Here is a 25,802-nt window from a genome sequence, read left to right as displayed (position 1 = left end):
GGTGGAATAGAATCTGACCCTGCATGTCTAAAAACAATCCTATTCCACCTGTTCATGTCCCTCGTCATGTCTGTTTTCTAACACAACTTCATCTTAGCTGTGAGAATAAGCAGCGAGGAGAACAAGGACCTATTGACCTTTCAGGGAACAGTTTTTCAGGGATTCAGCAGAGTGAAATAGCACTGTACTTAGATACTTTATAGGTATTTAAAGGATTAGGTAATCACAGGATTTGGCCCAACTTTTTGGAATAATCATTTAAGATATAGGGTCTCATTCACCCACATATTGTTCCAGGCCTATTGATTTCAATGGCATTTAACTGCTCTAGTGGTTGAGTAAAAATAGTGAATATGGTCAGTGCTGAAGATACTTAAAACCCTCTCCAGACACTGAAATAAAATAAAAGCCTCCCCTCCTGTTACCTAGAGGCCTCAACATTTTTTTTTTATAAAAGATTAATAAAAAAGGTTGCATCATAATATGTCTACAAGACACCATACGTTGGCTCTCTTTCAAGAATCATTTCAATGACCACTGTAGTTGGAACAATTTAATAGTTGCTACAAGATTCAAGCAGTTTGAGTCAGAAGTGTGAAATACATCCGGAGGTGTTGAGAACCCTCATCTTCCCCAGTGGAGTCAATGGTTATTGAGAGGAATCCACACCTTACAAGGCTTTCCTAACAGACAAAGAATATACTGGACTGGCAGCTTTCATGCTATCTATCCCAGCACTGCCACAGTATTACAGCAGAATCCTCGACTGTGCGATGGTCTTGCTACATATGGTGATAATGGGAAGGTACCAACATCCATAGCACTCTGGTTCTGGTGGTTTTTACAGAGAAGGAAAAAAGAAACAGTCTGACAATAGTTCAAACGTACCATTTAACGCAGTCAGGGTGCAGTGACCGCCTGGACTGCCAAGGACAGCAATTTATTCTGGGTCATTAAGCGCCTCCCTGGAAGTCTCTCTTTCAGATTCCTTTCATACTCCATTTCTTCATCCCACACACGTTCTGGGAAAGCTGCCTCTGCAGGCAGACTGATGGAGTGTCTGCACAGCATTGTGGGTAAAGTTTGATTTAATTACTAAAGTACCATTGAAATCTACACTGGACATGTATTGACCCTGACCTCTCTTCAGGGTGCGTGAGGGGAAAGTGTATTTTACTTTCAGAATGTGAGATATACCAACTAGTGAAAATTCAAATGCAATTCCCCTTCACCAGAGTGCATTTTGAAGGGTGAATGCACTTAATTATTAATAGCCACCTCTTCTTGTATCCTCAATTCCATGAGAAACAGTTGTTTAATATGTGAAGCTCCTAAATATAAGAGACTCTCAAAAAATTGAAGGTTCTGAATGTTACCCTCACTTATGTCAAGTAGTACGTTCCTCAGAATTATCCCTTTAAAATCAATAGGGCTACCTGCAGAATAAATGTACTACATAGTATAAGAATGGGGGGAAGAGCAGGGCCAAATTCACTCTTCAGTGGGCTCCAGGCAAACAAACGCATGAGCCCCGGGCCGACCCTCCTCCCCACCCCAGTGCTGCTGCTTGCAGGGAGCCACCACTGCAGCGAGGCCAGAGGAGGAGAGGGGAAGGGAAAGAAGGTAGATAGGGCCATTCATGCCACCACTGCAGAGGGAAGAACCGGTGCCCCCCCACAGCTCAGGGCCCTAGACATGTGCCTAGTTTGCCTATGTGTTAATCCATCCCTGGGAGGAGGGGTATAGGCAGAAAATAAAACCAAATAAAAATATTTCCCTTTCTTCTGACAGGAGTGCAACCCCTTTGAGAGACAAAAAGATGCCTACAGTGACTTTCCTATGTAAAGGAAATGAATTATCCAGGGTCTGGGAATACTTTACCTGTAAGTTATTTTATTTAAAAATACTCCAGTCCTAGCATGAGGTGGTCTAACAGCATGCAGGACAAAGCATTCTTTTGGGAAACAGCCAAACACTAACATCCATTTCTTGTGAAAACTCTGGAGGCAACTGGAGCAGCAGAAAGCAGACTCTCCTGCTGCTCAGAAATCCCTACCACAGCTACTTCTGTACACAATTTGCATGATTCCTAAATCAACACAGCCCATCCTTCCAAAAGTAAAAATTTACACTTGCTGGAGGAAAAAAAACTTTGAGCATATATGAAAGCACCACCTGGTAATGCCCACCATAACATAAAAGGAAAAAAAAAAAAGACAAGTTGTTCCATGATCCCTCTGCAGCACTACACTAATGGATGTATAAAGAAGTTAAAAAAAAAAGAAAAGACCCCCATTTGTCTAGCGCTAAACTGAAACTCAACTTTTAAATTATACAACCTTAAGTGAAAAGCATGGGTGTGACTGGGAGAGGACTTGTGAATAGGGCATCTGCTTATGGAAATACAAACCTATATCACAAAGATAGGAAGACGTCCATGAGCTAGACATCTGTTTGAAAAATGTTCAAGTCTGCAGTTTGGGCTGTTAATAATAGTCCTAGTGGAGAAGGCTCAGTAAGAAAGTAATTTAAAAGTTCATGGCATCTGCAAACTACTATTAAATTGTTTATTATTCCCACATGCACCAAACCTGGATCTTCCCCATACATTGAAAAACAGGGCTGAGAATCAGAAAAGACATTCAGTCCTGCACCAGTAATAGATATAAACATAATATTCTTATCCTACCATGCTACAAATGAAACGAGCAATTTAGTCTTCCACTGATATGCAAATTCTTAATCCTTGTACATAAAATAAAAGAAATCAATAGAAAAAAATATTTATTTGTACAAAATACCAGATATTTTTATTTTCCTCTGAGGTCTGCCCAACTGAACTCTAGATACCAGAGGAATCTGAATTTATGGAGAGGAGAATGTATTAAGTGTCAATATTTAGTGAGGGAGATAACTATTTTAAAGATAACCTCTGTAAAATATTCAATATGAGCCTGGTGGCCTGGTGTGCAGGTTTGTACTGAAATGCCTTATGCCTCCTGACATCCATTCTAGGGAAGCCTTTAGCATGTCACACAACCATTCATCCATAGACTGAGCTGAACTCATCACTTGCAAAAGCACGTATGATACTAGTGACTTAAATGGAATCCCACCGGTATATTCCAGCTGAGTGCTTAGCCTGTCTTATTCTATCATAGCCCAAACAAATAGTATAAAGTACATATGGCCCAACAGGCATCAATTGGACACGTCTTCAATACATGCACAAAGTGAGGTGAAAGGGGATTTTTATTCTGAAATGTTAAGTGAGACAAGAGGTTTGTGAATTAAGCAATACTTGTCCTTAACCCCAACTAAAAGTAAGAGGTAGCTGGGCAAGAAGAAAGAACACGTGAGCCTTAGAGAGTATTAGGAAATTAGGCATGCCAGCATCCACATGCAGAGAATTTGGCCCTTTATTAGAGAGTGATTCAAGGAAATAAGAAAGAAAATATGACTCTCCCATTTACATCTCTTCCCCTCAGAACCTCACCCATAAACACAGATAGGAAGCTTCATGGTAAAAGAAGCCATGGCCAAAATGCTTTGGAAACCTTCCAGAGATACCATTCAGCTAAGAACTCCAAATCGGAGACTTGATTTTTATTTCAATAACAAACTGTAGCCTAATCTATTCACTTGTGAGGGGAAAAGAAGCGGGGGGGGGAGAGGGGGGGAGCACATTTGTCTCATCCTTAGTAATTACCCTTGAAAAAATATATATAAGAAAAAGCTACACACAGACAGCTGAGCCAGATTTTTTCCTCATCTCAGATGAGAAATTGAATCATGATTCATCATATGCACAGTTGGATACTAATTTATTCCTTTAACAAGTTTGTTTGTGTATTTCCTTGTAAGCAAGAATTAATACACTCAAACATGGGAAAATGTTAATGTTTATGGCATTGCTTTTGAAAAGTACAAATGTTGCATTTCACTCCTGTTGGCAAACATTCAACCTTGAGGGGAAGAAGTCAAAGCCAGATGCAGGACCTGTGCTCAAAGGTTTAATATATTCAGTTTACCTAAAACCAGTTTCTCATCAATACCTTACTATATGTAGGTAAAAACATACCTGGCAGGGGACACAACTGTAAAGCAATAACTGCAGTACTCAGGGAAGTTTGGGGAGCTCACTGGAGCCATTCACGTTGGAATTCAATTTAGGGAATTGCCTACAAGGAGACAAGCAGAATAAATCAAATGGGCCAAATGTTCTGCTCACTTATTCTCATGGAATATAAAACAGAGGACAATTTGGCCTGCTGGCTCCAACCCATGCATGTATTTGTATGTAATCATATCTGTGAATTTCCCATTTGAGTTTGCATCCTGGGTAAATTCCCATAGTGCCACCAATGAGTTCTTGCTTTCCTTGAAGAAGTCTACTATTCTCCCTCAAACAGGAATAGGTATTAGATTTCCTCTGTGAGGGGAGAAAGGGAACTCTCCTCAACCACAAGTGAGAAAAGGGTAGTCCCAGCCTTACTCAAAAGAGCCCCATTTTGCCCAATTACAGAGGTGATAGTCGTCCTCAGACAACAGCCCTTGTAAGGGTGGCATCCACCACTGCCACTCCAAAAAGGAATGAAAAATGGAAAACTCCTGTAATGATGTACTTAAGAGCTACATATTGTCTGAATATAGCACAGCACTAAATAGGACTGTTCTCCATGCAGTTTGCAATAACAGGGCTTCTAGAAAGACCTAGCCAGCAGTGACTTTCACCCTTTCATGTCAGAATCCACAGGAGGAAGGAGACCAGGCAAATGCTACATCTCTTTCCTTCAGGATGAATTTGTCCCTTGAGTTCAGAAGTTGCCACTATCACATGTGGTCAGAACTGTACTAATGTGGCAAATGAAGCCAAAAACAGACTCTTTTGGAAGCAACATGAAGCAAAATTTCTCTCCTCCCTCTTTTTTATGGCATAAACAAAAAGAAATGCAAATATTTTATATGTACAGCCGCAAGTCAGACCTTTGAAAATATGGCCCAGCGTTAAGGCTATGCAAATGGCAGAAAACTATAGGAAAAGGCATAGAATTATTGGTGAAAAAATTCTACAACTTTACTTCAGCCTTTTCTGCACATCCTAAAATTCAAGTGTATAAGGGGAGGAAGAAGATCCTAAAATTTCATACAGGTAATGTAACAAGTCAAAAGAGAAAGTGTGTCCATTTTCACCCTAAACAGAATCTTGCCCCACTTTTGATGAATAGTATGGGGCCTTTATTTTGAAAAAAAAGAAAGAAACTAAATTAACTATATAGAGATCTTTAATTTTCAATGACCACACCAAATGCTACAATTCTGTACACACAAATTTTGTTGCAAAATATTTTTCACATCTTTAATTCTATAGGAAAATAAAATTCAATTTTTGTGTTTGTTTTCTACATAAACAGGAATCCTACTACTTAAAATTGAAAAGCAGATCAACCAGTAATGACTGTGATAATGAGCAAATATATATGGTTTAATTTTAACTTGTGCATATGCATCTGAATATATGACTTAATTTTAACAACCCCTGCTTTTAAAAATTCTAACAGAAGGAATGCAGTTTTTTTCATTAGTCTGATCCAGAAAACTGACTAACCCTATTACAGCAAACACCCTCTTGATCCCATGTCGGTTTACTATAATGAGGCTGAAATGTCCAGAAACTATTATGTGTACAGATGGAAGAAGGGACCTGATTCTAAAGTGCCAATTGACATATAGGAGGTGGACAGTTAGGAACACAGAGTCAGAAACTCAGGTGGCATCAACTGATTGACACCAGCAGAGAAACTGTGTCTGATCATGTGTTTATATGCTAATTCAGGAGAATTGAATAGCTCTGCAGAAGGAATCCGAGGGTTAATAGCCAATCTAGTATTGAATTAGTGTCAACAATGTGACTTTGCTACAAAAAGGCACATGCCATATTGGTTTTGTATTCAGAGTAGAATCATATGTAATACCATTAAATTAATTACTCCAATCTAGTCAGGCAGGTTAGGTCTCTACTGGAGATAATTAGTTAATGCTTGTAAAGCACTTTGAACATACTAATGTTAAATAGTTTCATTATTATTATTCCTACAACTGCTACAGGGGCAGACAGGTCCAGGGTGCTAGGAATACTGTGGCTTGATCAAAGGTCTGTATTTTTGTCTGATTGGTCATAATACCCACTGTAACTATTACATATTTGCCTCTAAGAAATGAACAAGTGGAAAGAGGACATCCATAACAGCTAGTCCAAGCTCAAGGACCATGTCCCTCCAGCCCTTTAGGTGGGAAGCAGAGCAGATGGGGTCAAGAATAAATGTTATTTGACATAGCAAGCACAGATAGAGTAGGAAAGGCATATACCTGTATTGTAGAACTGTAGCCCCTTCCCTGACAGGACTACCCTACAGGGTAATGAATTAGTGGTTAGTAAAACAAGATACAGCTTTGGCAACAGCTGTAAAAAGGCTAGAGACTGCTGAGAGGAAAGTAACAGTCATGATAGAAGGCTTAGGAATACAGGGAGAGAAGTAAAACATAGGAAAAGTTAAAAGAACTGGGTCATATTCCATCCAGAGAAATTGAAATTTAACTGCCTATAGGTAAATAAAAGAAGGTTACAAAAAGGATAGCAATCAATTATTCTCACTAGTGAACAAGGATAGAACAAGAATATTGTGACAGAGCTGTAAAAGAGAACATTTGGGATGAGTGTTGGGGGAAAAAAAGTTTATTACTCAAATAGTGGAACAAGTTGCCAAGAGGCAGTAACATTCCAGTCATTAGAGACATTAAGGCTGGCTAAACACCCATCTGTTAAGGAAAATTTCATTATAATTTCTCTTGCTATGATGCAAGGAGATGGACTGGAAGAGCTACTGAAGCCAAAGGATTGGTAGCCTATGATTTATCTTCTTCAGGTTTTTTAAACATTTAGTCAAAACAACTAACATCTGGTTGTTGATCCTCCAATTATCTTTGCTTCCTGCCCTATGGAATTAATCATAGAATTCATGCAAAACAATACATTTGCTAGTAATGACGTGATACAAATTGCCAGATATTTTAATGTTGATAATGGAGAATTTTCACCTTTTTGGACATTCCAATTAAAAAAAATACAACACAGAGAATTATCTCTGGATAAAGATTTCTGTAGCATAGTGTTAATAGGGAACTAAGACCTCATCCATACCACCTGCCTGCCAGCTCCAGACAACCATCAAGAAAAAAAGCTTCACCTGTTTCGTCCTGTTTCACACACACACAGCACTCCTTTAAGCCAACTATTCTGCACAGAGTGAGAGTAAGTGAGTAGAGCTTGATTCTTGGCAGCAATTCCAGGCTCAGCAGGAAAGCACTATAGACATGGCCCGCAGAGTGCTACCAAGCAAGGGTTTCATTCATGATACTGACCTTGATGAAAAAGTACTATATAAAGAACTAGCTATTAGCATTATTATTCAGAAGAGCTAAGTCCTCAAGCTCCAGTTGAAGTCAATGGGGCCTGCTCATAGTTCGGAAATCAGGTACAGAATATGCAGGGAAATAGCACTGATTATGGAAATGTTGATGCAGGCTGAACCTCACTGACATGCCAGCAGGTAATGCCACAGATATAAAAAACACCACTGATGAATAAATCCTAAACATATATTGTCATTTTTCACCATTTTCATGTACTCTGAACACCACTAAAGGTTACATAGTGTGTTATTTGATCTCTTATTTCCTGCTTAAATAAGAATTTGGACCAAATAGTTTTATGCTAAAGAAAGTTAGCATGTAATAGTGCTAGTTCTACTATGGCATTCAAGATTACACTGTTTATAAAGAGCAGTGCATGTAGTCCCAATGTATACATATTTAACACATGACAAGCTGAGCTCAATTTGCAGTATGACTATGGAGCAAGATGTTCTTTTAGGTACCTGGTCTAAGTGTCCCAGTTAAAAATGTCTTTGATTATAAATCCGTACCACAGGCACCGTGTGTTATTAGAAAATTAACATTTTACCATAAGTTATGCTGCTTCATGTCCAAGATAATACAATATTACCATACAGTTGGAATGGGAGAGTTGCTATAGCTGATGTCACACCATTTATTTCTATTATAATAACAAGTGGGCTGGGTGTTATACAGACACTGAAATAAACTGTTCTGAGCCATTTCCAATTCAGATTGAAACAAGATGCATCTGAAGATTGGAGGCAATGAAGGAACTGTTGGGTCAATCAAGTAACTGTTGGTTTCTTAATGACAACAGTAGTACACAGAGGTGAAAACTGGGCTCAATATCAGTAGCTGTAGTAGACTGAAACAGAATGAGCAAGTCTTACTGTATCCCACATAGAAGAAGCTGTTTGGAGCCATCATTCAGCCTCTGGCAGAGAAGTGTGAGCTTAGAAGAAGCTGTTTGGAGCCATCATTCAGCCTCTGGCAGAGAAGTGTGAGCTATGTTCTCCCTTATTCTAACTTCTATAGGAGTAAATATTCCTATTGAACAGCACTCTGCACTGGTTTTCACCATTTTTCTCCTTGTAATGAGAAAACCATAAGCAATTACTTTTTTGTTTATAAAATTAAAGACCAAAACCATTGACAGTGACTTATAGATTCATAGATGCTAGGGTCGGAGGGGACCTCAACAGATCATCGAGTTGGACCCCCCTGCCTAGGCAGGAAAGAGCACTGGGGTGAGATGGCCCCAGCCAGATCCAGCCTTCTCATAAAGACCCCCCCAAGGTAGGGGAGAGCACCACCTCCCTTGGAAGCCCATTCCAAATTTTGGCCACCCTTACCGTGAAGAAGTTTTTCCTGATATATAGCTTAAATCTGCTCTCTGTCAGTTTGCGACCATTGTTCCTTGTTACCCCAAAAGGCACCCTGGTGAACAGAGCATCTCTGATCCCTTGCTGCATCCCCCTAGTGAATTTGTAGGCAGCCACAAGATCACCTCTCAGCCTTCTCTTGCTGAAGAGCTCCAGGTCCCTCAGTCTCTCCTCATAGGGCTTATCCTGTGAGCCCCTAACCATACGAGTGGCACTCCTCTGGACCCCCTCGTTCCCTACCCTCCAGATTGTGCACTTCACCCCACAATTTAGTATCATGCACAAACTTGGACAGTGTACACTTCACACCCACATCCAAGTCACCAATGAAGATATTGAAGAGAACAGGTCCAAGGACTGAACCCTGCAGGACCCCACTACCCACATCCTTCCAGGTCAATAACGACCCATCTACTACCACTCTCTAGATGCAACCACTAAGCCAATTTGCCACCCACTGGACCATGTAAACATCTATGTCACAGCCTCTTAATTTATTTATGAGAATGGGATAAGATACTGTATCAAAGGCCTTGCTAAAATCCAAGAAAATGGCATCCACCTCTACTCCTGCATCTAAGCATTTTGTGATCATCATAAAACAAAACCAGATTGGTCAGGCATGATCTGCCTGCTACAAATCCTTACGGGTTTCCCTGCTGCATTATTTTTCCCGCCAGACTTCCACAAATATGATCCTTCATAAACTTTTCAAAGGCCTTTCAAAGGATGGAGGTGAGACTGACTAACCTATAGTTACTCAGATCCTCCTTCCTCCCCTTCTTGAAAATAGGGACCACATTGGCCCTTTTCCAGTCCTCTGGGACCTGACTCAAGTGCCATGAATGCTCAAACAGCCTTGCCAGTGGTTCTGCTATGACACTGGCCAATACCGTCAGTACTCTCAGATGAAGCTCATCCAGGCCTGCTGACTTAAACGCATCAGGCATGTCCACACAAGTGTGCACGTGCCTCTTGCCCTGCCTCAAACCCCTTTGAGGTGGGGCAACAGGCATGTGTGGGAATGAAAAAACATTCCCTACTCTGCAAGTTTGCAGTGCGGGGAGAAAATTAGACTCCTGGGGGTCTAAAAAAATCGATGTTTAAAAAAGCCGGGCAGGGAACAGTCCTGGACCATGCCCTGAGGTAACCAGAGGTTGGGTCCTCCATGGAGATACTCTGGATGCCACAGCATCTCTATGGTTGGCCCATGCCCTGGTGCTGAAACATGTGGCTGGCCAGGCCACATATTTCAGGACCAGGGTTCTGGTGCCAGTGAGTAAGGGGCCGGGATGGCTGGAGGAGGGGGGAGGGGACAATGGGGGGACCCCCAATAGCCCCAATCACTCCCCCAGCCCCCCCAGCCCCTACTGTGGCCAGTCCCTCCCCCTGCCAGCCCCCCTGAGGCCTCCAACCCCTGCCATGGCTGGCTTCTCCCCCTGTCAGCCCCCCTGGGACCCTTAACTCCTCCTGTGCCTGGCTCCTCCCCCCGCCCACCCCCCCCGAGACCCCCGACCCCTGCTGTGGCCGGCTTTTCCCCCCACCAGACCCCCAAGACCCTTAACCCCTGCCGTGGCTGGCCCCATCACCCCAAGCCACCCCCCCGATCCCTGTCCCCTCACCTCATAGTTTTAAAAAACAAAACAAAAAACCCCTGGCACTTACCTGCAATCTGCCTGCCTCTGGCTGACTGGGGCCCCACCTGCACAGTGCGGGGCAGGGTGACTCCCCCAGTGGCCCCAGCTGGGCCCTGCTGCCCCCGCATTGTCCTGTGCTGCCCTGAGGGGCTCTGCCAGGAGGCTGTGGAGCCCCCCCACCCCTGCTTCTAAGGTAAGCAGAGGCTTTTTTTCCATTTTTTTAGGGTTTTTTCTGTTTGTTTTTTTTTAAGTGATAGTGCCTGGAGTTGTGTGGGTAGCCCTGGGGGCCTGGGGGTTCAAGTTGCGGGATGAGTCTGGGTGGGGCAGCCATTGGGTATCTGGGGGAGCGGAGGCTCCGGCTGGGCGAGGCAGCCATTGGAGGCGCTGCAGCAGCTGGTGGGGAATGGGGCTAGGTGGGACAGCAATTGGGCAGCTGGGGTGGGGCATGTGGGCCTCACAGGGGAGATGGCAGCTCCTGTGGGGGCCATTTGGCCCCCATTGGGGAGCTGTACCCCTTGTGTGGAGGCCAAATCCCCTGTTGGGGGGCCAAACCCCTTCTGTGGGGGCCAAATCTCCTGTTGAGGGGCCGATCCCCCTGTTGGGGGGCTGAACCCCTTGTGTAGGGGCTGAATCCCCTGTTGGGGGGCTGAACCACTTGTGTGGGAGCTATCACTCTTGTGGGAGGGCAGTAAAATATGTATTCATGAATGCATGAAACATGTATTTAGAGTTCACTTTATTATTATGATAAGAGACTTGCTTTAACACTGTAGATATATCAATAAAACATTGTCCAACTGATCACTGCCTCTGTCTCACTGTCTTTCCCTCTTTATAGTGGTCTTCTGTTTTACTTGTGGAGGAACATGGATTTGGGGGCATTTTACAGAGTGACTTCAGGTTTTGGTTTTTTTATCAGGGATTTTTCAGTTTTCCAATAGGGAACACCAGAATTCTTGCTGGGAGGCCAGTGGCAGGACCCTGCCTGGTCAGAGCTGGCACCTTGGACCCATCTGGCTGTGGCTGACCTCCTGGACAAATGGGGCCAGGAGGAGATGCTTTGACAGTACAAAGCAGGCCACCACACCCAGAACATCTTCCAGGAGATAGCTGCCAAATGGCTGGGCAGGGGGCACATGTGGTAGTAGTGCAGTCCACTGGCAGCTGCCCCAGTGGGGCAGATGCCTTTACGGGCTGTGCCATCCTCATCCAAGTCTGGCAGGTGCACAGCCGGTCACAGCCAGGCAGCAGCCCCCACTGCCAGACTGCTGCACTGGGTAGAGGGTGCAGGGAACTCTCAGGGCTGCTTCAGCAGTCCAGCTGGCACAAGGGGTAGTATCCCCAGATACCAATTGGCTAGGCCCCAGAAGCTCCTAAAAGCTAGTAGCTGTGAGCTACTTGCCAAGGCGGCTTTTTTTTACTGCTGGGGCCAGGACAGGGCAGATTTTTATACTGCTGGGGCCAGTACAGGTGCTGGCCCTGGGCTCTAGCTCCCCCTGGCTGCAGATCCAGGAGGAACCAGGCAGGGTTATTTTGCCCCAAGTGGCACAATTTGCTCCACAACAAAGTGCATGTCTGAGCACATGCATTGAAGCAAAAAGTGCTGGGTCAAATTTGCACTGCTTCTATTTGAGCTGCTGCAAGTGCCCGTGCTTGCATGTGTGGATGCGCCCATCCAGTCCATCCAAGTGACTCTGCACCAAGTCAGCGTCAATAGTTGGTGGGCTGGTGTCCCTCTGATGACCATCTAAGAACACATTAGGAGACTTATCTTGACCCCTATTCAGGAACACTGAGGCAAAAAACTCATTGAATAGCTCAGCCTTGTTCCCCCTGTCTGCTCCTTCTTGTTCAGTAGAGTCCTATGCTGCCCTGCACCTTCCTTTTACTCCCTACATACCTAAAAAAGACTTTTTGTTGTCTTTAATTTGTGTTGCCAGCCCCATCTCTGTAGTTGCTTTGGCCTTTCTAACTGCCTCCCTGGAAGTGCAGGTCAAGTAGGTATGCTCTTCTTTGGTAGCTTCCCCCTGCTTCCACCACTTACATGCCTTCTTTTTTGCCCTTAGGCTCCCCTGGATTTCCCTGTTTAGCCAAAGAAGTTTTTTGGCTCTTTCCCCACTTCCCCTCATCCTGGGATAGTCTCCCTTTGCGCCAAAAGGATCACTTCCTTTAGGAATAACCACCTTTCCTGGACTCCCATCTCACTAATACTCTTATCCTGCAGTGCATCATTGACTAAACTCCTAAACACACTTTGTTTATGTTTTTGATGTCCACATTTAAACACTGGGATGTAATGGTGTGAGTGTACCATCCTTCTGGAACAACTCAAGTCCCATTAATGTATCTGGTTGAGCACCAACGATAATTATTAATTGGTACAGAATTTATCTGATAGCTTACCTCACTATACAGCTACAAGTTGCTAACCTTTTAATTCTCAAGAGGGAATAATACTTCTGGTTGTGATGCACTGGACAACTTTCCAGAAAAGAACGTCCAATTAAGACCCCATAGAAGATTGAGGCTGGGGGTATCTGATGTACTCAATTGCAAATAAGTAACTTGTTATGCTATTAGTCCCTACCTCTGCTAGTGGGATGTTCATCAAACACTGGAACAGGTTGTCTCCTGAATCTAATATCTAGTCAGGCTTGAGCCATCCCAATTAATCCCTTTGATATCCTCACAGCTTTCTCAGAGAACCGGCATTCATCCCCTTTATACTTTATACACATCCCCTTGACTCTTAATTCATAACATTAAATGTAACCTAAAATGTATTCTTAGAAGGCCTGATAGCCCAAGATTTTCCAGTAAGGACTATCTTGCTAAGTGCTGACTGTTTTCATTTTCAGTTTCAGTGGGAAAAGAAAATACTCTGAACCTTTCAGAATTAGGCTCGAGGACTGAACAAAGCCTAGACAATTTTACCTAAACCACCCCTCCCTGCAGCCGACTGCTAAATAAAATGAGACTAAGAGAATCTAAGATAATCAAGCCTACTACTGTCTCAAAGGCAAAGGATGATAATATAAGCTGTTATGATGCAACTGTTACATATACATGACTGTGTAAGAGTACAAGCATTGGCAATGTGTAGGGAGTGCACACGGGTGTATGCGCACCCCTTGAGCGTGGCAGTGTACCCCTGCAGGCTGTCCATGATTGCCACTGGCCGCTGCTGCCGCCACTGATGATTGCATTTGCAGGTGGTCGCTGACCACTGGTTGGCGCTTGCCACACCCCCGCTGCCAACAACGCTGTGGACGCTTGCAGGAGCTTCCTGCTTGCTGCCACCATGCCCTCACTGCTGACAGCACTGCCACTGCCTGCAGGAGCTCGCTGTCCTCCCCCAGCCTCTGGGGGCACATGGCGAGTCTTAGTTGTATTGAGTTGTTCCCTGATGCTTTGATCCTTTCTTCAGGCCATATTTTCTATGGGTAGCAAAACACCCTCTAATTCTAACTCTGCTTCACTGAGAGTCAAAGTTAGGGTGATATAGGTAACTTGTCTCTCTAACAATATAATGCAAATGTAACAGAGCAACTGCTATGTGTGCCTGAGCAGCATGCTCCCGTTCCCTTTTAAACATATAAAATGTTGAGTTGTCCGCAACCTAACACTCAGTGTTTGGCAAGGGAATGCCAAGCTGCCGGCAGTTTGCAAAGCCACCCCAGTTTTGTCTCTTTCTAATAGTTATGCATTCTGGTACCTGGTTACTGAATTCCAGCCCCATATAAGTAAGCACAGAGTTCATTTTAGTTCAATTCTCACCGGACATTACACCCAAATAGTAACACTCTATTTAATGCCTTCCCTATTCTGCATGCTCTTTACTTACCAGTGGGGACAGCTGGATCCATTGTAGGCTTTTCCCAGGTGTTGATCTGTTCCCAGGTAAATCCATTGGTTCCCAATGCCACGCTATAACCACAGTTACTGTAGTGTTCATCAAATGAACAACCGCCTGAGGAAGAGAGAGATGAATGAATACTTCTATTAATTACTTCTGTCTTGTTATGTTATTTAATTTACATCAGTGCTTTTTATCTAAACTCTGCAAGGAAATACAAAATGAATTTCTGGCACATTAGGTTTCTGTTTTTGCCTCAGGGTATTCAAAAAAGACTTCTGGATCTCAAATCCTATTTTTGGTAAGTCTTATTTCTCTCGCTTGGATTGTACTGCTGTTTATTAGGCCAGCTGCCTTAGATTCAACCTCACATCTTCAGGATTTAAGCAGCAGTCTTACATTCCAGGCATGTATACGATTATGCAGGGCTGAACCACGCTGACAGCTTCTCGGAACTTGAAACCAGATGTTCCAAAAGGAGGGGGAAGAGGAAATCCATATGGCAGACTTACAACCATTTTTCAAATTGTGAAGCTCTCCCTTCATTTACACATTTAAAAATTCAGTAGGGCAAGGTTGGTGTCTAATCTCAGGACCATATCTCACACTTTCTGTAAATATGCCATTTAACCTTCTGGTGCCATAGATAAGGACATAATGAGCTATTCCTTTGGCTCAAAGCCAAAAATGAGTATAATGTGAGTTCATTAAAGTAAACATTCACAATGGTAAGATACAATAGCTTTCTGTAGTACACAGTAAATGCAATTATAAAAAAATTGCTTTTTTTGCATTATAACATTACCATAGCATTGATAGTATCCAACTTCAATCAGGACTCCCATTGTACTAGGTAATGCATGAACACATTAACAAACCCTTCATTGAATGTCATATTCCAAGTTAGCAAAAAAAGGTCAAGAACCTATTACAAATTTCTACAAGAGCCTTCTAGATACAGAGTAACTGACCTGCCTTTAGCCACATGGGAAGTCTGTGGTTGCAGAGTTCAAGCTATAGCAGACTGGGGAGATCAGAGCCCCAGTCACAAATTTTGATATTTCAGTAACTATTACAGAAAAAAAAAACCTGTAAAATGTCAGAGGCTTGCACAGCTACGTCATTAATAAAATGTCTCACCTGCGGTACTAAACTGCATTCTTGAAAATGCAACACAGAAACTGGAGACCAAATTGAAAGGGTTCTGTGATGGAACTGGAAGTGAGTAACTTCTGACTGTAGGTGCAGATGGCACATTTGAGTTTGGAAGTAAAGGGGCAAAGAGAAATTGGGTAACAGTTTGATAGTAAATATCACATCTTCCAGTACAAACTTTTGGCTGGAGAATCATTCAAGCTGCAGTTCACATTATTTTTGGAATTGGCTAATTGTCCTCAGTAAACTAGGAGTGGACTGAACACTTGAATAAGGAAACTTTCATGAACAATGGAATTAACTTGCCATGGTTAAAACAAATAAATAACTTCTGGGGTATTTGGCCAGCTCTGGTCAGGAGTATCACAAAACAAAATACATGGAATAATTTTATAAAAAAAAGCCTGCACCTGGTATACAGAGCAGAAATCAAAATCACTTGCTCTTTAATTAGTATGCAGTCTTTTTCGACATTGGGTACTTACCCCCTTAGATATCCATAATTAAAGTAGACAATTCATACCTTCAAGAAGTACTCTACCATATTATGGCTACTAAAAGTGGTCCCTCAAAGTCTGCAGCACTAGGATACCTTCTGAGTTCAGAGGATACCTAAGGCCCTGCTTAAAACCAATCTTATTTTACTCCACAAGTCACAACACTGACTGTACTCTACTGTTCCACTGTGCGAGTCTTAGTTGTACTGAGTTGTTCCCTGATGCTTTGACCCTTTTTTCAGGCCATATTTTCTATGAGTCAGAATCACTGATACATAGATGACCTGGGGTGTCTTTGCAGGCTGGATGTACCCCACATGGTGCAGAAATATAGCAATACTGTGCTAAGGTAAGAGAATCAAAAAAAAAAAAAAAGTAGAACTATAGAATTTAATGGCTTCAATTGAGTGAAACGTTAACAAACTATAAATTAATTTTCAAATGTTAATAAAAGCCTGTGTTTCAATAACAGGAGTTATCGGTTACCAACATAAGGAACATTACAAGCAGAACCAGACCAATTCACACATTATAATCCCATGACCTGGCTGACTCCATTTCAGTACAGTTAATTATAAAGAGTAAGTAGGGGCTATATTAATGGGACTTGTTATATGTACAATATTCTGTTACCTTTTAGCATTACACTATTGTGCTGATAAACCTCCTATAAATGTCCAAATGAACAGATCACCAAATGGAATGTAACCATTCCCTTTACTTCCAATTTTATGCATTTACTTAGGTCATTCATTCATTTAGGTCAAAACGTTCGCATTTAAATCCTTAAATATGAGCATCTAAATGCATTTGTCCAAAGGATCCTCCCAAGCCAACTGTTGTAGCTAATGGCATGCAAGGGGGATGTAGCTAGCTAACACCACATCTAGCCACCTTTAACTCCCCAGCCCAAATGACCAAGTACCAATTTACAGCTGAGTCAAATAGGAACAGTCTTTGGTTCAAATGCAGAGTGAAACTTGAACTCATGTTTCTAAAGCTTCAGCGGTTAATTACTCTTTCACCATGCTCCTTAAATAAGTATTTTGGCACATATAGAAGTAGACTGATTAGTTCAAGATTCTCAGCACTGAACAATGGATCAGAACAGATTCTCAGTAAGTTAGTATATGACAGGGAGCATCAAACAAAATTACTCACATATGCTGAGTCTCTGAGTCATTAGTGTCAATACAGTGTATCAATTACTTTGGCAGTGCCTCTTTAACAGCAGTGATCCTTCAAAATATTCCAGTTTCATTGACTACATGTTCAAAGTGCTACAACTGACAATAGCAGAGGTATGCTAAACTATTATATTTCCACAGTATGACCTAGACACTTCAATCAAACCAGGCCCAAGTGGGCTAAGCACTGTTCTGCATGAAGAAAATGACTGTTTCTGCCATGAAGATAAGCAGGAAAATAAGACAAAAGAGAATCAGAATAAGAAAAGATATCAACATAGGAACATAGAAACATAGGAGCCCTGGAGCATCAGCTCCAGTCCCCTGCAATTGCAGGCAACAATTTGTCCAAAAATGTCTACCAGAATGGCTATTGTGGGGGATGGAGGGTTGGGAGTGAGGGGAAGAGGAGGAAAAATAAACTCTACAACATAACCACATGTAAAGAGGAGGAAAGATAAGAGTCATCCTAGGCCCATTCCTGCAATAGTAAAATATATTCAGATGATCCAAGGAAGAGTTCTATACCCAATATTTGAGAAGAAGGGAGAACAAACCTAGCAATCCCCATCAATCTGACCCAATGGACATTTTTTTCCTGATCCCAAATCTGTGGTTAGTTTCATCCCAAATGCATGAGCTATGCCCATCTGTGCCTTAGAGTTTTCTAAGTACAGGTAAGAGCACGAGCCTACCTCAGGCACTGGATCACCTCTAACTGTGGCCAGTGGTCAGTGATTCCAAAAGAGGCAGGAGGGGAAAAATAAGGTCAAATAATGTATTTGAAGGAGGGAAACGGGATGGGAATTTTTCATGGCTCCTAGGAATCAGCAGAACCCCTGAAACCAAACTAGATCAAATGTGTGTGGTCCTTGCTCAACCAGAAGCAATAATCACAGTTTGACTGATCAACTGGCAGTTTATCACAGGCATTATAAAAGGGATAAGGTCTGAGGAGAAGCTCAAAGGAGGATGAGGTGATGATTTCACAGAAGTTAACTTAGAGCTGTTCCACTCATGAAAAAGGCAACATAGATGGAAGTTTGAAAGTGATTGTCTGAGAATCAATCCTTGCACTAGTCAAGGCAGGAGTCAATCTTGTAGTAATATATTTGGATTGAATAGATAAGAAGGGGGAAACTCTGGATGGCCTTGCAATTTAGGGCAAGAACATTTGTATTTGAAGAGGCAGATGTTGGTAGAGGGACTTGAAATTGCAGGTTGGGATAAAGCAATAGGTGTGTAGCAGTAGTAGTACCTGGAACAGACTTCACAAAGGTGGATTTGCAGGAAATTAAGGCAGAGAAGAGATTACAGAAGTCACGGTGCAAGATTATGGTGGGGTGGGGGGAGGGAATGGCACTGTGGATATATGTAAAAGTTTGAATCTTGGAGATGTTCTGTAAGAAGTGGAAGATATAGACAGAATTCAGATGTGAGGTTCAAAGGTTGCCAAATCCAAAGACCATAGAATCATAGAGACATAGTTCTGGAAGAGACCTCCAGAAGGCTGAAAGGTGATCTTGTGGCTGCCTACAAATTAATGGGGCGGGGAGGGGAGGGGCAGCAAGTAATAGGAGATGCTCTGTTTGCCAGGGCACCCCTTGGAGTAACTAGGAACAATGGCCACAAACTGTAAGAGATAAGATTTAAGTTAGACATCAGGAAGAACTTCTTTACCATAAGGGTTGCCAGAATCTGGAATGGGCTTCCAAGGGAGGTGGTGCTCTCCCCTACCTTGAGGGTCTTAATGAGGAGGCTGGATATGCACCTGGCTGGGGTCTTCTGACTCCAGTGCTGTTTCCTGTCCAGGGCAGGGGGTCAGACTCAGTGATCTACTAAGGTCCCTTCCAACACAAACATCTATGAGCTTATGATTCTAGGTAGACCTTGGGGTTGCTTAGCCCCAGCGGGATGTATCTGGACAGTTCTTATATCCTGAAGCATAGAAAGTAGCCTCCCTTGGTGAGCCAAGCAAAGGGAGTAAAAAGGCTTTCCCAATCCCTCTCAAACATTTACATCTAGGCTTTCTATAACAGATAGCTTTATAGAGTAGAAATGGTAGGCATGAGGAGGGGCATAAGTCAGAGAAATATCAAAAAAATAACCCTGAGCAAACAGAAGCAGCTTGATAGCCTTTTGATATGCTTCTAGAACACTTGATCCTAGGTTACTGGCTAAACTTCAGGTAGGTTACTCACATGTTCATCCACAGTCTAAAAGAGTGTCAGAGGCCGTTTACTTGTCTCCATGTTTCCCAAAGATGTCCTTCCTCCCCGCAAGATGGAGGGACCCTTAAATAACCTTTCTGACCTCATCACCTGGACCCAACCATAAACCAGTACCCTCATACCATGGCTGATGTTGGTTGGTCAGTTAAAAAATGTCAGCACCCTCAGGTGAAAGTTTAGGGTTGCACGGGACAGAGGATGAGCAAGTTCCCCCCTTCCTCAGGAATTTCTCCACAATCATGTAGGCTTAGTGGTAAATGAAATGGAGAGGGGCTGTCTGCTGGCAGAAGTGAGGCAGACTGGGGGGTGAGTTCTCCACACACCCCAGTCAAATTCCCCAGTATTAGTTGCAGTCAACACCCAATGTCTTTGTTAAAGGCATAATAATCGTGACAATACATAGCAGGAGGGAGGTGGAGTAAAGACTCTGGATTTGAATAATGAAGGTTAGTACTATCCACTAGGAGAGAACAGGGAGGGTAGGAGGCTTTGGCTACTTTATTTTTAAATTATACATGGTGGTTGAGATTTTAGAAAGATAAGTTATCATTTTGGGTTTGGATGGTGATAGGTAAATTGCAGATGAGGAAGGAAGAACAGTGAGTTATCAGAGTAAAGATGAAAGGTACAATTGTGCTTGTGGCAAAGTCTGCCCAGAAATGGGTTCTGGAAGAGATAAGATGCAGGGGAAAGGAGGAAGCCTCGTGAAACCCCAACTGAAATAGAGGAAGGACAGAAGAATCCACTGACGGAGACAGTGAAGGAGCGAGGCAGACCAGGTTCTTTGTGTGAATATGGTATCTTTTATTAGACCAACTTAAATAGTTGGAAAAAAACGTATAGCAAGCTTTCGAGTTTAAAAACCCTTTGCCAGGGTGAGGAAGTCTCTGCTGTTGGTGTGTGCTCTTCCTGGATGAAATGAATAGAATGGAATGCACTATTCATTCCAGCCAGGAAGAGCACACACCAACAGCAGAGACTTCCTCAGCCTGATGAAGGGTTTTTAAACCTGAAAGCTTGCTATACATTTTTTTTCCAGTGATTTAAGTTGGTCTACTAAAAGATATTATATTCACCCAATGAACCTCTTCTGTCTATGTCCTGAGACCAACACAGCTACAACCTACACCCCTGTAACAGTGAAGAAGCAGTTCGAAAGGATAGACTCTGGAAGGGCAGAATGCTTGGACCAGTCTCCATAAAAGACTGCAGGATTTTTCATAGCAATATTGGTCCTAGGTGAGATGTGTAAGTTAAATAAATTAGATGATGGTTAAAACCACCTAAATATTAGCCCAACTCCTCTGAAAGGGAAAATTATGTGGCATTTTAGTGGAATTCCATTAAATTGCAGGTCCCTGACCTGTGACTAGGAAAGTGGCATTAAGAATTCCACATTTATTGCAGCTCAATAATTCAAGATTATAAGAGCTCTCTTTACCCATAAAAAGATTTTTGGTTTGGGGGTTTTTTATAACTGCTAGTCCTGCAAACCCAGCTTCAAAATCTACCTGAACTTTATTTCTCACACAATTCCTGTAAATAAAAAATCTTCAAGCTGAATAATATACAGCACTGCAACTTAATGCATTCAAATCATGTCTTTGGTGACAGCTCTGCAGCTGTACTGCCTTTGACAAAAACTGTCCAACTTATTTTTCATAGCATTTCTGACTCCAGACTGCCAACACAATGAACTTACTTTTGTTAAAACAGATAGTGGATATGAGTTTGAATATATAGTGGAAGCAGCTCTGAGTGAGGATTTGTGCACAGTCACTTCTCTGAAAGAGACCGGTTGTAAGCAGCATAAAAGAATACAGTGTGAGATGACTTTTTAAAAGTTTAGTAATATGAGCATGGTTTCACATGCACAGGTGCAGTACTAAGATGAGTAGTTCAGGTAGTTGACACAGGCCATGTCTACACAAGACACTGACTGTGCAGTTGCTACTGTGCAATCATTTAGTACTTGCATATACTAAATGACTGTGCAGTAACTCGAGTTACCATGCAGTGGTGTCCCCAAATGGCTTTTTGGTGCTGCTGACTGTTCAGTAGTTCATTACCACTGCGGAGTAGTAAAGCATCATGCTTCATGCCATGCAATGCTACTTTGCAGTAGTAATGAATTACTGAGCAGTAGTAATAAACTACTACATAGTCAGGGTCTCGAATAGATGTAGCCACAAAGTACACTACCCCAATGTCTGCAGGATATCTCGACTGGAAAAAACAGATCAACGCCTGCTGGTGAATTTCAGAATTGCACCATGGAAGTGGTAACATATTGAAGATGTCCAGTAATAACCTCTTCAAAATCAGTATTCTTCCATGGTTTTAGGACTGCAGACCAAATTTAGCATGTTGCTTCTGCAGTGAAAAAAAAAAGATGAAAACTTGCTGAAAATAAAATGCTGCCTCCCCAGAGGGACCCAGCCATGCTCACGGCACTGAGGCCTGGCTGTGCAGCCTGCTGGGGGGGAGGGGAGGCTTCCTGCATGAAGGGCAGCCCAAGTTGGCTGCTGCCTCTACCCCTTGCCACTGATTGGCTGAGAGGGGTACCTGACACAGCAATCTGTGGTGAGGGTCATGGCCACATGACAGACAGCCCTTGCAACTGTGGCAGGCTTGACGGTAGCAGCCTGACACGCCAGCTCGAAAGAACTTTGAGCCATTGGTGGGGCATTCCCTCCAATCAGGTGGTGGATGGGAAGAGGCTTCCCCACCCCTATGCAGGGTGAGGCAAAAAGCCTTGATCTGGGTGAAAACTATACACTCCCTCACCCTGATTGGCCCCTTTGCAATCTGGGGGTGGAGCCTCTGGAGGGTATAAAAGAACCACATGCCTGGCACCTGGGGAGTTAAGAATTGTGTCAAGGGATGGAGAAGAGAGCGGGAAAGGGAAGAGCTGGCAAGAGCTGGCCAGCAGGGGCAAAGCCATTGCCCTGGAAAGCCTGAAGTCCCCTTCCCTTCACAAGATGGGGAGCAGCGAGCAGCCACATTCCCAGCTTCACCACTGAGGAGAGCAGCATCAGTACATGAGCAGTGCATGGAGTGGGACCCTAGGAGCTGTATGAGGCAGCTTGGGTCTCCAACCCCTGGCACAAAGCCAGGCACTCAGAGCAAAAGTGTCACACAGAGGACCCTGGTTGGAACTGAGACCCCAGACTGTGCAAGGTGGCTCAGGGCCCCAACCCCAAGCAGGCCAGAGGCCCAGAAGGATCCAGAGAAAGCCTCAGCAAGAAAGGTGGCAACATGCCTGGAAAGATGAGAACCCTCCACCCAGCTCCCCAGAGTCATGAGTTCCTGGGAAAGGGAATTCCCACAGGGGAGGGGAAAGTTATCCTGCATTGGTGTGACTGACTGCTGGAAGGAAAGCCCAGAAAGAGAGGGCATCCTAGGATTGGAGATTTTGTTTTGGGGCATGCATTTTATTGGGCTGAGGGAAGCCAGAATGGTGCTGGGAAACTCTTTTACCCTCACCTTCTCTCACTGGAGTGCATCCACAACTCCCAGACAGTCTGGGCCTGGGTGTTCCTTAAATAGTTAATTTATAATTAAGGTTCTTACACCTTATATTTTGGAGATAGTGTCTTATATTTCTTGAAAATGTATTTTATTATACGTTTGAACTTTAATCGAGTTTAAAGTTGTATGACCTTCATTGAAATCTTTGTTGAGTGGTATAAGATGTAATGGACATTATCCATAGTTTATGTTATTGTGCATATGTCTTGTATATTTTATATTTGTAAATTTGTAGTTTAATGGAGTTTAGAGTATATGATTTCCATTGAGTCCCTGCTGGGATCCTCTTCTATTATTTATCCAGTATTTAGCAGTAACATATTTGTATCTTTAGGGATGATAGACATATATATATATATATATATATATTAGGGCTGTGCAAAGCTTCAGTCCCTGATTTGATATGGTGGAGATTCAGCCTGATTTTCTGGTTGAATCTCCAAATCTGAATCAAATCAGCACCCCTCCAAATTGTCGGAGAGATTCGGATAGATTCGGTGACTGGGACATAGACACAGCTTTAAATATCTACTTCCGGGTCTGCTGGAGAGTTTGCTGGGGGGGGGGGGGTCTCCCACACTTCCCCCAGCTCAGCGACTAGTGCCTTCTGGGTCTTGGGGGGACACCCGGGGTCCACCTGTGGCCAATCGCTGAGCTGGAAGAATGCGGGAGGGCTCCCTGCATGCTCCCCGGGGGACCCGTAAGTGGACCGGAAGTACTTCCAGTACACTTCTGGGTTCGCCACTGAGACAGAGGGAGAGAGAGAGAGAATAAGGTTTAAAGTTTAATATTTTATGTCAATATATGCATTTGTGTTTGTTTATGTTTATTTTAATGTAAATAAATTTGTACATAGTTAAGTTCATATAAAGTCCTGGCTTGGCTCTTTATAAGGAAAGGAGGGAAGCTGCATGCAGCCAGCAGTTGTCCTCACACAGCATACCTGTCCTGCTGATATTTCTCTTCAACTGGAGAAGGGAGTACATACTTGAGTACACCCTGGCTACACAACCAATCAGCATCAATGTGTAGGGCTTTATGATGAGCAGCCCTCAGTCAATCAGCGGTTAGGGGGAGGGCCACTGGGGCCCCTTGGACAATCAGTGGCATGGTGTGGGGGACTGCTGCTATCAGCCTGAGAATACTGCAGCTGGTCCCATGATCTCCCTGAAAAACTGGCCGGCTGACTCCTTGAGTTAGGTGGACTCCTATCTATAAACTGTCACCCCTTGCTGAGGTATATAAATAGGGGCATGAATTCATAAACAAGATATCATAGAGTAAACAAGGACAGGTATTTACAGAGCATCAGCTACCTGTTATAACTGACCACATGCATGCATTTACTCCACGGTAAATGAAAGCCAACCTACAGAAACTTTCATTATCACAGGGTAAGTATGTGCATGCAGGCAGTTACCGCAGGGTAGCTGACAGGCTTTAATTCCCTTCCTGTGTTTAACTCTCCATTGCTGGTTTATTTGTCCATGTCCTGGCATGATGGCATAACAAAGCAGCTCATTAACACACAGTGAAAGTAAAGCACACAAGCTGAGAGCAAGAGTGAAGATACTAAACCTACCACATTTAGAAACAAATTTAGAAAGTCAGAATGACCCATCATAGAATTTAGCTACAACATTGGGATTAAACTCCACGAAGTAATTTCATAAAAGGGAACTGTCCCCATGTGATCAAACATCTCACATCCCAAATGTTAACTAAAGTAGGGTTTTCAGGAAGAGAGAAGGGATTATTTGGCTGGACCTGTCCTTTCTACTAACCAGCTAAAGCAGTGGTGCCCAACCTTCAGACCCCATGAACTGGATAAACAATGTCCCGATCCTGATGCATGCCAGCCTGATCCCGCACACACAGATCCAGCTGTGGAACTATGCCAGGTGCTAGGGCAAGGCCATATTATCTGGCTCAAAGAGCTCTCAAAGGGTCTGTAGATTTGGCAGAGTAACCCTGGAATAACACTGGAGGTTGAAGCAGCAAAACAAAGCCCGGGAAAAGGAAAATAAGGTGAGTCCAGCTGCACCAGATGCAAGATGCACAATGACCTCTCACTAACAAAAAAATAAACCCACACAAACAACAAAACAATCTTCCCTAACTCAAAAGGGGTCATATTCAAGCAAATAATGGCTCACATAGGAAAAATACAATAACCCCTCTTTTACACTGCAGGCTTGTAACAATGCCACTGCTCATCTGAGTGATGCTAATTAATTTTGAGCAGACCTATCATCAGTTACTGAGTCTTGCCCCCGGATTAAATGTAAACCAGCCTTGCATAAATTGAATGCCTTCTTTGAATATATAATTGAATTTGCAGAAGTGTGTGCCAGGGGGGTGTTTAAATAAGTGCACAAATATGATAAAAAGGACTTCACGCCATTATATCTAATTCAGTAAGCAAAAATAATGGCAGGGCACGTTCCAATTAGCGTTTGATTTATTTATTTTAACAAATCCAATTAGTGGAATGTTTTATAAAGTCATCCAATGTCAAACACTCGTGGACTCACCAGATAGGAACAATACTTCTAAAAAGGATAAAAAAATACACTAATCTGGGAAAGCTCATTGAATATACAGTATTTCTTTTTATGTACACAGGAACAATACAGCATCGGGTATGATTTGATCAAACTTTCATAACATTCCCAGAAGAGTTAAAAAAGCAAGAATGTCAGCAATCTCATTCTTTCTAGTTCAGGCCTTTTGTCTTGGGGATAAACACTGTCATTTAATTGATTTTTTTCCCCTTTAAAACAAGTAAGTGAAAATATATGAATAGAGCAACTCTAAAAAGACAATACATTCCTGGAACACTAGTTGTGAAGCTTCCTGTAATAGGCA

At 42.9% G+C, this 25,802-nt stretch overlaps 1 protein-coding gene across 2 annotated transcripts in view; it reads right to left on the bottom strand.

Annotated features, from left to right (window-relative positions):
* PTPRT (protein tyrosine phosphatase receptor type T) overlaps positions 1-25,802 on the bottom strand; it is an 889,034-nt gene that overhangs the window by 619,908 nt on the left and 243,324 nt on the right. For both annotated transcript variants that reach the window (XM_019484632.2, XM_059733217.1), the window contains exon 2: positions 14,322-14,447. In XM_019484632.2, coding sequence (XP_019340177.1) covers positions 14,322-14,447 — 126 coding nt within the window. The remainder of the gene's footprint in view (positions 1-14,321; positions 14,448-25,802) is intronic.

This window comes from Alligator mississippiensis, chromosome 9 (genome assembly GCF_030867095.1).
Source record: "Alligator mississippiensis isolate rAllMis1 chromosome 9, rAllMis1, whole genome shotgun sequence".
Classification (NCBI taxonomy): Eukaryota; Metazoa; Chordata; order Crocodylia; family Alligatoridae; genus Alligator; species Alligator mississippiensis.
Note: the sequence above shows the minus strand (reverse complement) of the source record. Positions and strands in the feature narration are given on the sequence as shown.